Source organism: Pinus tabuliformis, chromosome 9 (assembly GCF_031772625.1).
Source record: "Pinus tabuliformis cultivar Carrire ecotype Pingquan chromosome 9, CPIR1, whole genome shotgun sequence".
Classification (NCBI taxonomy): domain Eukaryota; kingdom Viridiplantae; phylum Streptophyta; class Pinopsida; order Pinales; family Pinaceae; genus Pinus; species Pinus tabuliformis.
This window is the reverse complement of record NC_142307.1, coordinates 1,965,027,401-1,965,041,941: the sequence shown is the minus strand read 5'-3', so window position 1 is coordinate 1,965,041,941 and position 14,541 is coordinate 1,965,027,401. Positions and strand designations below refer to the sequence as shown.

The following is a 14,541-nucleotide window of genomic DNA, read 5'->3' as shown; positions in this document are numbered from 1 at the left end:
TCATGAAGGCCTCCTTTTACACATTGCAATTGGTGTTTCACAATGTCAACTTACTTGCTTATTCAAAGGTTGTGTGTAATATCCTATGTTATCCATTGAAACCAAGGAAAACCTTGAGTTATGGTGGTCAAGCCGATACTCTAGATGGGGCTCCTACTCCAAACAATGTGAGGTATAATTGGTACTTCACACTGGGGAGACCCCCTATATGTTGACAGTATCTAGCACTGCCAACATTCTAGCACTAGAAGGAGGCCCAGATGACAAATTGTGCCCATTGAGTCTATTTTGAATCTCTTATCTTCAATGGCTCATCCCTAAATCATATTCCTGAAGTTTTTTGCTGATAAATCTAATGTTAAACTTTTAATCCCTGATGAACCTATTTATCAATAGTCTCAATTGAATTTTGATGGTGAGGGTGATACATCCATAACCGAGCATATCTTTCAGTTTTGTGAATCTTATGAAATTGATTTAGAAGATGTTTCTTGTGTGCTTTTCTTCCTCACTCTTGAAGGTCAGGTTAATCGATGGTGTCATACCTTGTCATTCATTTAAACAATTCCTCAAGGAGCTTATTCAAGCCTTTGATAGGTACGATTATTGAGATGTTTTTAAAAGGATTAATAAAATAAGAATGAAGCCTAATGAATCAATTGAGTATTTTTCTAATAGATTCCTTCACCTATGTTATGATTTTCCTGAAGAATATATGGATTGGGATTTCTTTAAAGAAAATTTTCATCATTTGGTTCAAATCTCCTTGAAGAAATATGAATCTGAATCCTTGGTTTATAGTTCTCCCCCAAATTTCATTAATCATGACACATATCTAGTTTCGAAGGAGGAATCTACCACTCCTTTTATTCCTTCTCCTCCTCCTTTCGATGTTGACATTGGGAAATCTATAAATCAAATTATTGATCCATTCATCTAAGATCTCATCCAAGAAAACTTTGAATGTAGGGTGAGGACTAATCCCTCGACTTTTTAAGATAATATTAACACTCATAATTTCAACCATGAATCTAATTTGACTAAAAGCATGACCTCTTCAAGGGATGTTTATCCTCCTCTATCATCCTATCGTATTAGTCGCTTGTCTCTTGATATGCTTAATCAACCTCTTTCAAACTCTTCTAATTTTCAGTTTGTCAATCCAAGCAGTGAATAGGTACAAGGTTATCACATTTCATAGGTAGAGGAGAAGAAAGGTGAAGATTCCTTCGAATATTTCTTCTCTTTTTCAATGTCCTCTATGTGAATATGGTGTTTTCCCATTTTGGGTTGATATTGAATCTAGCAATCATGGTAGTCAATCAAATGAAACAATTTTTCCTAATCAAACTAAAGTATTTGGAAACCATAATTCTAATGATGCTAATGCCATTGATGTATACAATGATGAATTCCCAAGAACACCAATTGATCTTTTGATTTCTCAAGAATATTTCAATATGAAAGAGTTAGATCTAGTATTTTATTTTATCAAAGAACATTTTCTTATGGAAACTTTTTATTTAGCTCATTGCTCCTCATGTCCTACCATTTCCGATAAAGATACTCCATGCTCCTCAACTTCATCATCTAATGAGTATGATTTTCAATTGACATAGGGTAGTGGGGTCATTCATGGTGAAGAACGCAATCAAATCATAAATTATCCATTCCATTCCTTATCATTTCCAGTCTTGCACGAGGAAAAATAATTTTCTCAGGTTACTAATGATATTCATCTAGTCTATCCATCCTTAGATGTGCTTTTAGAATAACTTTATGACTCAGGTAATATGTTTGTTGAGGTTATAAAATTTGATCAGACTAGTGACGTAGGTGGTTACCATCTTAATAGTAGTGATCTTGTTGCAATTACTAGTAGTATCTATCCACACACCATGCATGATATGATCCAATCTTTACAATGCAATTTTACACTCCTTGAAAATTGCAGGACTTGTGAGGAATTCAAGGCACTTCAACTCTCATTCATGGTTATGCCAGGTTCTTACAATCTTGATAAGATCCTCAAACTGAGTCACAATTGGATTTTCTCACAAAACTCTTTTCTTTGCATGGTTTCGCTGAATGCAATTTCCTTCTTGGAAGATCTTCAATATTTTGGATATAGGCCTTTTAATTTTCAATATACGATTTTTTATCAGATTGAAGAATTTTTTTATTTTTATTATTATTATTATTTTATTTATTTATTTATTTTTATTTTGTTTTTATTTTATTTTTATTTTTTTCAGTTAGTTCCTCCTCATAAAAATATCTTCTATCAAACTTGGGTTTGTAGTGTATACCTTTCATGGATGTCAAAATCTATGAAGATGATCATTTTAAAGGTTATCATTGGCCGAAGGATTCATGCTTATTAGATATGTTTGAGAATAATCAACTCCTAGTCTTTCTTGTTAATGTTGTCATGCTAAGATCTTCTTCTTCTTCTTCTTCTTCTTCTTTTTTTTTTTTTTTTTTTTTTTTTTTTTTTTTTTTTTTTTTTTCAGTTAGTTCCTCCTCATGAAAATATCTTCTATCAAACTTGGGTTTGCAGTGTATACCTTTCATGGATGTTAAAATCTATGAAGATGATCATTTTAAAGGTTATCATTGGCCGAAGGATTCAAGCTTATTAGAAATGTTTGAGAATAATCAACTCCTAGTCTTTCTTGTTAATGTTGTCATGCTAATAATTTTCTTCATGGCATCAAATACCCTCTTGAGTGTTAGTGAATGCTTGAGTTGTTTGTTGGATCAAGCTCCTCTTTTTCATCTATTGTACCCAGAATGGTTTCATGTGTTTTCTATACTAGCATGAATTTTCAATTCCTTCAATGATTGTGGTGTTGATTCAATGTGTAACCAAGTACAAGGAAATGGTTTGTCACATCCAACATGCAAGGAGTATGATTATATTAATAAAAAAAATTGTAAATCCATTCAAACTGATCTATCTTTGTTGTCCACTAACCAAGAATATTATGTATTAATCGGTATGTTTGATCATGATGTTGGTTGTAGTAACTATAATTCATCTAATCATTTTCCCACCATTATATAGGATGATATTTATTTGGCATCAATTGATATTTATGATTTATCATCTTACTATTTGAATCCTTGTCAAATAGTTGAGAAACTTCAGGCTTCGTTGATGGTTATGTCATGTCCTCACTATTTTTACAAGACTTTTGAATGTGATTAGATTCAATTTCTTTCACATAGTTCTCATCCTAATTTTATGCCATTAAATTTATCTTTTTCTCAAGGATTTTAGGTTTTTCAAGAGGATAGTTTTAGATTTCACAATCAAAGCTATGATTGGTTGGAAGCATCTTACTTAGCAACCCATTTTGTAAATAACAAGCTTAGGTATTTCTTGATGTTTGATAAGCAGGACAATATAGATGAAGATGCATTCAAGAGAAGCTTTCGAGGCTTGTTTGATTTTGGTTCTAATAGAAAAGTTAAGGTTGCAGGTTGGTTAAGGATTACACATCTTTCTGCATCTATCAAATACCTTCTATGTTTGTTGAAAACTATTCAAGTTCTTATATTTTATTTTGCACATGGTTTTATATGGGTTTTAATTGCTCTTATCTCTGTGATTGCAGGTCAGGAACAACTATGGTGGTTACATTGGAAATTTCATTACACTTAGCCCTGACCTTCTAGTTGGTTAGGTTAGGAGTAGGTCTAGTTGCATTCTAGTTTTCTTTCCACTCATCCTACACTTGCTCTCCATCAGTATTTCCATGGTTTTCTTATTTCTATCTCGCATGATTTTATGTAAAAGTGGTGGAATCCCAAGAGTCATACGTGGAATAAGAAAAGTCACATGCGGAAAAAAAGAGTCTTATAGAAGTTCAGAGGTCATTTAGGAGTCCAAGAGTCATGAGGGAAGCTTAAGAGTTGTAACATACACGTTTAAAGTTTCATGTAATAAAGGATATTAAAGGAAATATAAGGCTAAGGAAACGGGACACGTATTCCAATCTGAATGTTGGGCAAACACTTCAGTGGGAATCACTTATGGTTTAATAATGGCTATGGAAATTAGAAAAGGAATTTGAAAAAGCATAGAGGAAATAATTGGCATTTAATTATGAGAAATAAAGGAAAATATGAGAAAAGGGAGATGAAGAGACACTAATTTGCATGCAAGGGAAATTAGAGGAAAAATGAAGGAAAATGAAGAAAAGGGGACATTAATGATAAAAAGGCATCAGAGAAACAATTCACAAATTTTGTTGTTTTTAGCTTGGATCAATTGAGAAGGAGAGACACATATATCCAAGAGGAGAGACCAAGCAAGAAAAGTAAAGAAAATGGTATTGAGTAGAAGAAAGCAAGGGAGCACAAGGAGAAGTTTGGATCAATAGCTTTAGTTGGAAGATTTTGCGGGTAATAGGTTGAATGTGTGATTACCTAGTTGAGGTGTGAATACATGGTACATGAATTTGTTTTTTTGGTTCATTTGTTGTCTTTAGCATGGTTTTTCCCTGGTTTGATAGTGGTTCCAGCCTTTCCTTTTCCGTTTCCTGGACAACCATGGTGTGATGGGATTCATTCTTGGTTGAGCTTTGGATTGTCGGAAGGTTTTGGAATTGGGTGACGTGGTCTCAAAAAAATTTCAAGGTTTGGGTGTGGAGATGGCTTTCTTCAAGAAGGCCTCAACAGGTGGGTGGAGACAGGAAAATCGATCAAGGCATGGTGAAATAATTCTAAGGCATCTAATCTTAGTTTCGTTTTGTGATATCAGGACCGGTTTAGGTGAGATCACGGTAGATTGAGGGTGGAGGTGGTTTAACCTGTGGAGTCCATGATCTTTAATCTCTTGGTTTATCCCATGAGATCACATATTCATGCTTATAATATGGCACGGGGGTGATTGGTTGAAAGAAAGATTTATTTTAGCCCAATCTATGGTTGGGTGGTACATGGAAGTCCCTAACTTGGTTGGATTTTGTATATGTTAATATGAGCTATTTTCTCTATGTGATTAATGAGAACATGTACTTTTTATTTTTTTGAGTATATGGTAGATTTTTCATGGTTCCTAATCCGATCATATGTTGGTTATATTCATAGTTCTATGATGTGATCTAGCTATGGCCCTTGCTCATGATTCTATAAGATAATGAATGGTTAATGGATGCATGGGATAACAAGTATTTTTGGAACTAGCTTGAGAGGGCATTGAGCCTTCTTGGTGATTTTCAGATGACGTTTAGACCCTTATGATCAGATATGTATTCATGGCCTAAAGATTTCATGTTTACTATATGTTTGACGAAATGTCTATATTGAATTAGGCATGGTTAGGTCAAGTTCTTGTTCAAGTTCTGAATGGTTAGCATTGTTAGCATATTGTTTATGTTTTGGAAAGTTACATGTAGTTATGGTCAGTCGTCTGGAGGCTAGTCTAGAAAAGTAGCTCAGATCTTGGAAATGTTGGTATAGAATTTGGGAATTTAGGTCATAACCACATGGAAGCGGGCTTATGAGTGTAGTTATAGCCTCATAAACACATGCACATTGTGTCATTGATGCAGTTATGGAGTTAAGTCAGTGAAAAAGGGTTCCATCTCATGCATTTATCACCTAGGGTGGTTATCTGACCCCTGAGTGGTACGTAGTCCCTGAGGGATGTCTAAAATTTTTCTATTTGTACACTCGACTTCCATCATTGGAACTTGTAGTTCGGGTCATGTCATAGTAGCACTCAACTCATGTTTACCCTACAGAGATTTTAAAAGAGGGTAAATGTGGGAGGGGGCATAACAAGAGTCATGGGAATATGAAAAGACATTCCTCTTGTTATAAATACACCCTCATAACTCAAGAAAAAGGATTTTGGAGGCTTAGAATTTGGAGAGATAGCCTTGGCTTCTTCAGTTTGACATAGGAGAGAAGATCATTCTTTTAAAGAAGCAAGAAGTGAGTTAATGTTCCATTGTTGGAGCTAGTGGCTCACCATTGTAATTGTGTACTTGGGTCTTTCACTTAATATTTGAAGCTCACTGAGCCAACACATTTTCATGCATGAAACGTGAATATTTTTAGAAGTCTATTCTTTAGATGTTTGCAGTATATTTTATATTCATAAGTACTGAAGATGAACTACTTCATTGGCTTTGGTGCTCATCTTGTTGAATGTGTGATGTATTTTCTTTTATGATCATTGTGCCTAAGTGAACTATCTCCTAGATAACTAACGGATATTTCCTTGCTCTCATGTTCCTTTCTTAGGATAGTACTATTACTTTCCTTCTAGAGACTCACTCTGTCTCCCCTCTCATGAAGGCCTCCTTTTACACATTGCAGTTGGTGTTTCACACTGTCAACTTACTTGATTATTCAAAGGTATGTGTATAAAATCTCATGTTTTCCATTGAACCAAAGGAAACCTTAACTTATGGTGGTTGGGTCGATACGCTAGATGGGGTTCCTACTCCAAACAATGTGAGGTCTAATTGGGACTTCACATTAGGGATACTCCCTATATGTTGGTGGTATCTAGTAACGTCAACATCAAGCAACAACTATTCTTGTATCATAAAGCATATTCTTTACTAACACACGATTATTCTTGTAGCAGATCTATGTGTATTCAAGAATATTATCTGTAGGCTTATCGGTTGGAGTTGTATTGTATGTTAATAATGATGTGGCTTCAAATATTTAGCCAGATCTTTTTGAAAATATGTTTGTGCCATGTATACTATTTTTCATATATAGCTTGCAAATGGGTTCCAGGTCGATCTTAGACTTGTGATAAAGGTTACCGCAAATGATCATAAGATCTAGATATTTTCATAAGATCCAACCATATTTCTTTATGATGTTTTATCAGCATCTTTGTTAGAAATACATTATATGTTAAAGATGTGGTTTCCTTAATTTCCCTAGAATACTGGAAGTGTAACATGATCCTATAATTTTATTTTTCTTTATACGAAGATTAAAGATGAGCATTAGAGTGCGAAAATGAATATTTCAGATGGTTTTTTGGTTGTGTGTTGTTTATTCTTCCAGCAAAAGCAAAGGTGGTTGTATGAAGAGCTTTGACCTTTAAACCCTTCAAACTGGCAGATTGAGTTTTCGTACTTGTTAATATTTCAAATATAAATAACAAGAACTTGTATATCTTTTGTCTGTGACGTTGGATTTATTGGAAACAAATATATTTCAAATGTAGTTAACTCAATAGCTTGAATTCTTGCATAAGATTGTTGAAGGTTCAGTGAGCTAACAACAACGACAACTACAAACTATGGAATATTAAATGAAATCCTTTGTCTCTACAAAAATTGAGGTACAAGAATTGTTGAGGCAACAACCATATAATTATTTGTTAATTGTTTCACCTCTTTGAAATTAGTCAGTTCTAATGTACAGCTACATTGTTAGCACATGCTACATAAGATCTCAAAAATAGGGTTGAGAATTTGAAGATAATCTATGGCTTTGGAGTGAGGGGCTTACATGATCTAGCCAATGCACTTGATGAAATTTTTTTGTCTACTATTGGAAGGCTCAGCTCAAAAATACACATGCATGCTTCTACTTTTGAGAATGTAAGACTTCTTGACATATGCTATATAAGGTTTGCAAGAATTGGATCAATACAAAATCTATGCATTTATTTGTGTTCCTTATTCATTTTTCACCATATAGCTGGTGGGATTCTAGATTCAGAGACATTGGTGGGTGAACTTCATAATTCTATGTCCAAGAAAAAGGCCACAATGGATTTATATGCCCAACAACAATGGGAAGTTGTTACATATCTAATGTTATTTAATTTTTTTTGTATGGAAGTCAAATCCTTTCACATAATTAAATTCAACTTCTATCAATTTGATAGTTCTATATTTCAAAATTCCATGAGTTAAAGCAATTCAAAGAACTATCGAGTCCACAAGGGTAATTTCAAATGTGAACACAAATTTATTTGCAACACTTAAAGATATGCATCAAGATTAATCTGATAGTTCTATATTTCAAAATTCCATGAGTTAAAGCAATTCAAAGAACTATCGAGTCCACAAGGGTAATTTCAAATGTGAACACAAATTTATTTGCAACACTTAAAGATATGCATCAAGATTAATCAATTTATGGAAGAAATGAAAATAGTTCATTACAAGAAGTTGGAGGATCTTGAAAGAAAATTTGAGGTTGACTAGTTTCTTAGTCTAGATCCCTTTTTCTTTTGAACTAGTTATTTTATTATGTTCAAACTTCTATAATGGAAATATATGTTATATTCATAAATACTGAAGAAATTGAACTATACCCCATTGGCTTTGGTGCTCATTTTGTGTCTCTTTATTGGAAAATTTGTGTTGATGCATCTCATGGTGAACAAAGAAATCTATCTCTCTCTTGTGAGAGAAGCCTGTGTTTTTTCATATTTAAGAAGGATCGTGCCTGGAAGTATATGGCAGACATGATGGAAAATTGGAGTGTTGTCCAGGCGGGAAAGAGGCAAATGCAGGATCAGCCGGTTTTGTTACCAACGATGCGGAGACAAGCCCTAGGCTTTCTGATATACGTCACTCATGTAAGAATTTTAATCTATCGCTGGAATCTAGTTAATTTATTTCATCTCCCTCTTTTCTTCATCTGCTTCCCGTCGTCTGCTTATTGTAGGAACTCAAAATTCGCCCACTCACTAAGTATACTGCTCTGTCTTTCTTCGGAGATCGTTTTCTGCAAGCTTTGCCAAGGTATTTGCTCTATATCTTGTAAACCTACGGTCTGGAAGTTTTTTCTCCTTTAAATATTTTATTTCATTTCTTTCCATAGCCATGGTCGCGTTCGCCAAAGTGATCGGGAAATTCGGTGGATCGATCCCCCGAGGAAGACAAATCTACAGCTATTTGCTCTGGTTTCGCTGTGGATTGCTAGTAAAGTAATCAAGCTCCAGTTGCCGCTAAATACTTTTGAAGCATGATGTACAATATCAAGTATTAATTGTTTGTATGTGTATTTCTGTCGAGATTCATGAAACGCGGCCGATCTTCGTGGGAAGACTCAAGTCCATAGCCGATGAACTCATCACCGATCAACATTTCACCATGAGAGACTTTGTTGAAACTGTGAGGTTATCAATTCACTCATCAAAAATTTCTTCGTTCTTGCGGTTTGAAAGCATCTTACTTTCCTTCAAATTTCTGTGAAAGATAAAAGCACGAAAGATTTTGCAGGAGCTGGTATTCATGAAGGTAAACCGTCCAGCCCTAGAGACAGACCTTGGAAACAGACTGACATTGAAATCGTCCTAACTAGTCAACAAAGATTCTCATTGTTCTCATTGTCCTCAAGGGAGTGGAAAAAGAAAGATAGAAGGAAATTTCGCTTTAATTTGAACTGATGAAATTAAAAGTTGTAAAAATGCTAATTGAAACAAACAGGTGACGAACTTTGACCTAAGAACAGGAAACTTACTCTACTTTCTACTTGAGGATCTGCTATTAAAATTCAGGTAATTCTTTATAAAATTTAAGGTTGTTAACACGAATCTTTGTAAAACTAAAGACATTAAATACAGGTATATATTTGCAAAATTAAGACCTGTAAGTCCAAGTAAATCTTTTCATTCTGTTTAGATTGTAGTCTGATGTAATTTTCATATCGTGACTCCGCGATTCGAGGAGTTGTTTCCCCGGGACTATTCGGCTTTATCTTTCCTTGCTCTGTTTTATTTTGGTCTATCATGGAAGCAGATATAGTTTCTCGTATCCCTGTTTTGTCTTTTGGTATTATGTTTGTCCATTATGCTCAGCATAGAGAATGTATCTGAGTCATCAAGATTCAGAGATAGGATCATGTAAACTCCTTTTTGTTTTTTTTAATGGAAGAAGTTTTTTTTTTTTTCTTTTCTGTTGAAAAAAAAATGTCCAAGTAAATCTTTGGAAAATTAAATCTGTGTGAAACTAATGGTTGCGAGTACAGGCAAATCTTTATGAAATTAAAGGTTCTAAGTACAGCAAAATTTCTGTGAAATTAAAGGTTTTCAGTACAGAATTTAGAGCACTGTCACATGGCAGGGTTTCTTTGATTTCTCCCCTCACTTTAGGTCTAATAACGCCATCTCAGTCACATGCCAGGGTTTCTTCGATGTTTTTATCTCTGCTTTAGGTCTAACAAAGCCATCTCAGTCACACGGCACGGTTTCTTAAATAAATCGTTACTTTATTAGGAACACGGCAAAGGCCGGGAAAGCTCTAAAATCCAGTGCTTGTTTGGATATCCTGGACCTCATGTACGAGTCAGAGGAGCTGAATGTATTATTTCTGCCTGCTAAGATTCTTGCTGCTGCAATTATGGTACGCTTTCTGGCCATTATTGAACATAATTATTCAGAGGTCACGGTTTCTGATTTATCGGTGCTTTCGTTTTGCAGACAGTTGCGTATTTGCTGACGGTTCCTCAAGGTGGATTCGAGTTTCCTCTGCTCCCCTGGTGTAACAATCACATCTTCCTTGTTTATGCTTTCAATTAAAGTATTCATTGCAAAAAGTAACTTGCTGGACTATAGGGATGAACTGTTATAGGAATTTCCATGATTTTTGACCGGGCGATAGTTGTGCTCGTGTTTACTTGCAGTGAAAATTGTGTGCGATTGTGAAGAAAAGGATGTCTCGGCTTTGTCTGAGAAAATTTTGATGCATGTTCTACAACCCACAGAACAAATGTGAGTGAGATCTGAATTTCTACGGGGACAAATGTTGCTAGTTAGATTCCATGCTAGCCATATATATAGAGAGAAACATTTCTGTTAAGTTTGGTGTTCTCTGAGGAATAAAATTGGGGAGTCATGAGCGAGTATCGCAAATACGTGTGTAACTATAGTTACGCATAGAATGGATTAGCGGTGATTTTTAATGTTGGATCATGTTATGGTAAGTTTGTTATATATTTATCTTCTATATTTTAATTATTTATATTAAAAATATTATTATAAAATGAATACTATAATATATCTCACTTTTATTTTAAAAAAGTAATAATACCAGCGATTTGTTTAATGTTGGATCATGTTTGTTGTTAAAGTTATCTTTTAATAAATTTTAAATGGATAATAGTCGTCTCAGATTGATGCCAGAAAGAAAATGATACGATGGAAAACTATCTTATTAAATTAAAATGTAAATATTTATATTTAATTATTATAAATATCTATCTTATTGTAAATATTTTAATTATTTATATTTAAAGTATTATTATAAAATAAATACTATAGTATATTTTAATTTTATTTTAAAAAATAATAATAATATTTGTAGTTGGGGATATGAATAACTTTTAATATATGTATTTTTGTTTTTCAGTTCAATCTAAATATGAATTAGTAAATCAATTTATTTATTTTGCTAACTGATATGAGACCAAGGCTTGGGGTATGATCATATCTCAATCTAAATTAGTAACATGGCTGGATTTTTGCCCACAGAATTTCGAACCATTGACCTTCATATCAAGGAGTGTCTTAACAATACACCCCATCGCCATCTATTCTACACTCGTTATGCTAATATTTTAGTCTTTTGTTATTAATAGTCAATTATATCATTTATTTTTATTGTATTTTCATAGTACAAAAATAAAACTACTTAATTTTTTTCTATTCAAAACCAGAATAATAATTTATCCTTATCAATATATTTAAAGTTTTTACCTATAAAATGTAATTTTACAAATAAAATAAAAATTACATGTATTTTGTTTTTTTTTAAGATGAATATTTATAGATGTTGAAGTTTTAGAATCTTGTTAAATATGTTCATATAATTATTGACACAAATTAAATTAGTCTTTTAATTATTATAATTGTTTGAAAAATACTAGATTTTATTTTTTCAAATTTTAATATAATTCAAATTAACACTTATTAATATTGAAAATATAATTTAATATATTAATTTAGTGAATTCTAATATATTGTAATATACCCCAGATGCGGGTGACCATTAATACGCTTGCGATGAGAAGACGGGATGATGACGGACGGGCTGGCCACTTGGCTCTCGGCAATCTTCCCAAGAACAGAGTTAATACTCCTCAGAGCACCTTGCAGACGGCATTAATTGCCCGCTACAGCCGAGGAAGAACCATACTCTGTTTAACCATGAAGCCCGCTCATAAACATGGCATTCTTCCCCTGATCCATTGTGCCCGCCCTCTGCAGGTGGCCGTGCATATTGAAAGAACCAGTACAGGGCGACGCTACTGGTTTGTTTGCAGCCTTGTTTCGGGCAAGGTCCATTACCACTCCCAAATGATTCTCTGCAATTCAGCACCCGCTCTCCAACATTCGGATTCCTCAGTGCCCAATTCCCCTATCAATCCCCCCTCCGCTTACCCTGACGCTCTCTCTGCTCTTCATTCCACCATGGTTCGCCACCGTATGCTCAGCAGACGGGGCGGCTCGTGGGGTGGTAGCTCTCGGCCTCAGGCCAGGCAGCGAAGTATCTCGGACTCTCCGTCTTCCTCGGCGGAAAATCCCCACTATCCAAATACAAGAAGTGGCCATGGCAGAGCAGGCCTTCACTGCTCAGGCAGTGGTGCGGAGGCTGTGCGCTCTGCTCCCTTCCCTTTGCCCTTGCATCATACCCCCCATACCACGCAATTCCAATTCAGAAGCTCTCTCAATAGACCGATCATCGTCGCCACTATTTCCATCTCCTTTTCTGAGGAAGCAGAGCAGAGTATCCCGATGACCTTCTCCATGGACGAGATGCACAAAGCTAGACCGAGTCGAAACAGAGACAAGGAAGAAGCGCAAGGAGGTAATGGTGGTCGGAACAAATGGAATGGGAAGGCCGTCGTTGGCAGCCTGCATGAGGAATTGGAACCGCAGAATGACACGCAGGCTGTGGAAAGTCGCATGATGGACGCGTCGGACCCGCAGCTGGATGCAGGCAGCAGAGAAGGCGAGCAGCAGGCAGTGGGCCAAACTGAGTCAGACAACCCAGATGACTGGGCTTGCCCGATAGTGGAGGAACCTGCCACGGAGGATTTCACTACACGCGTCACGAATGCCAGGTGGCACTTCACTTAGCTCTTGGTTTTTTCTTCCTCTTTTTGTCCACGTTGGCGATCCAATGCGGATGTACTGCTGGTTTTCTGGGTGGTCAGCTGTTCTTGGGTGGAGTAGCTGGGTTTACAATGCTGGTTTATTGGTTCTCTTCAGAAAACTGTGGATAATTTTTAGTGTTGTCTTCTTTTTTGCATCTCCCTCTCTATCAGACTGGTTTCCCCTCTGTTGGGGCAGTCTCAGATCTAGTTAAATGGCAGCAAGCTGAGTTAGGTTGTGTTCCTTCATGGCCAGAACACCTTTGTAAATACCTTTTTATTTTCTTTTAATAGATTACTCTTACTTAGAAAAAAAAAATATTGTAATATAAATATTATATATCAATTCCAAATTATGTTGATGTGTTGGATTCACGATTTATTTGAAATAATATTTAAAATGTAGTATTATTTTAATTATTATTTTTTTATGGGGTGTCCATGGGGATAGATGGTGATCAAGTGCTTTGTTAAGGCACTCCTTGATATGAATTCATTGGTTTAATTCCTCGTCCCGATCAGGGTGATACATTGGACATGTTGAAGATGTAGTCGTGCCAAGCTTACAAAACAAAAATACTTTTTTTGTGGGCTAAATGGATCCTTTAATTAATAAAAACAAGTTACATATAGCTTGGATTTCCAAAGGGGGACTAAAATCAAGGAAATTCTTGAGACTAGTGAGCTCTCTAGTAATAATAGATAATCGACTACAACAAGCATGACTACACAGAAAACTCCTTGAGGATTCAAGATTTCAAGAGGGGAAATGCCTCAAACATCGGCATGATTTTCCCTTATTGGACTAATTGTTCATCGTCTTCTTGAATTAGTGCCTTATCATTCTTGCGGCTTCTTTTTTTGGCTTCTTTATCTTTCCTTGGTACCACCTTGAAATCCTTCATTTGAACCCCAAGATCAGACTTTGAAGAACTCGATTCCAATTGGATTCTTTCATTGTTTTGAAGATATGCATTGTACATAATCCCAACATGATAAGTTGGTATGTCCTTCATATATTTTCCATGTTGTTCTTATATAAGGGAAATCAATCATGGGCCATTTCAATCCATATATTTTGCTACGAATTCTACTTCAACTTCTTCTGATAGGGAGCTAACAATTTCCTGTGGTAATAGATTTTGTTGGTGTTGTTCAAGGGACTTTTTCACAGGTTTTGTAGGACTCAATAGAGTGTTATGGAAGTTTCCTTCTACTTTGCATCCTTAATAGAATATTGTATTTCTACGGAGACTCCTTCATAGAGGAGAGAGAATCAAACCTATTTCCAGATCTAGGGATCAGGTCAGTACTTGAGGTACCCTGAGGACTTAAATTTCTTCTGCTTTGAGGGACTTTTCCAAAATCATCCTTCCCTTTATAAGAAGGGTGTTCTTCAAGTGATTCCTTGGTATTCATCAGATAGTCTCTAATAAGATTCATGTATTC

At 35.2% G+C, this 14,541-nt stretch overlaps 1 protein-coding gene across 1 annotated transcript; it reads left to right on the top strand.

Moving 5' to 3' along the window:
• The first annotated feature begins 8,452 nt into the window (after nt 1-8,452).
• On the top strand, nt 8,453-10,715 carry CYCJ18 (cyclin J18). Its single transcript, XM_089444885.1, has 9 exons — nt 8,453-8,575; nt 8,665-8,741; nt 8,821-8,926; nt 9,015-9,113; nt 9,222-9,239; nt 9,429-9,499; nt 10,217-10,343; nt 10,421-10,481; nt 10,624-10,715. The coding sequence occupies exons 1-9, from the start codon at nt 8,453-8,455 to the stop codon at nt 10,713-10,715; spliced, it is 774 nt and encodes a 257-aa protein (XP_089301011.1).
• Nucleotides 10,716-14,541: the final 3,826 nt, after the last annotated feature.

Excerpts from the sequence above, each read along its gene's own strand:
- CYCJ18 (XM_089444885.1), top strand. The coding sequence starts at position 8,453 with ATGGCAGACATGATGGAAAATTGGAGTGTTGTCCAGGCGGGAAAGAGG. Across the intron at positions 8,927-9,014 it reads CGCTGTGGATTGCTAGTAAA|ATTCATGAAACGCGGCCGAT; the intron begins GTAATCAAGCTC and ends ATTTCTGTCGAG. Across the intron at positions 10,344-10,420 it reads TTCTTGCTGCTGCAATTATG|ACAGTTGCGTATTTGCTGAC; the intron begins GTACGCTTTCTG and ends TTCGTTTTGCAG.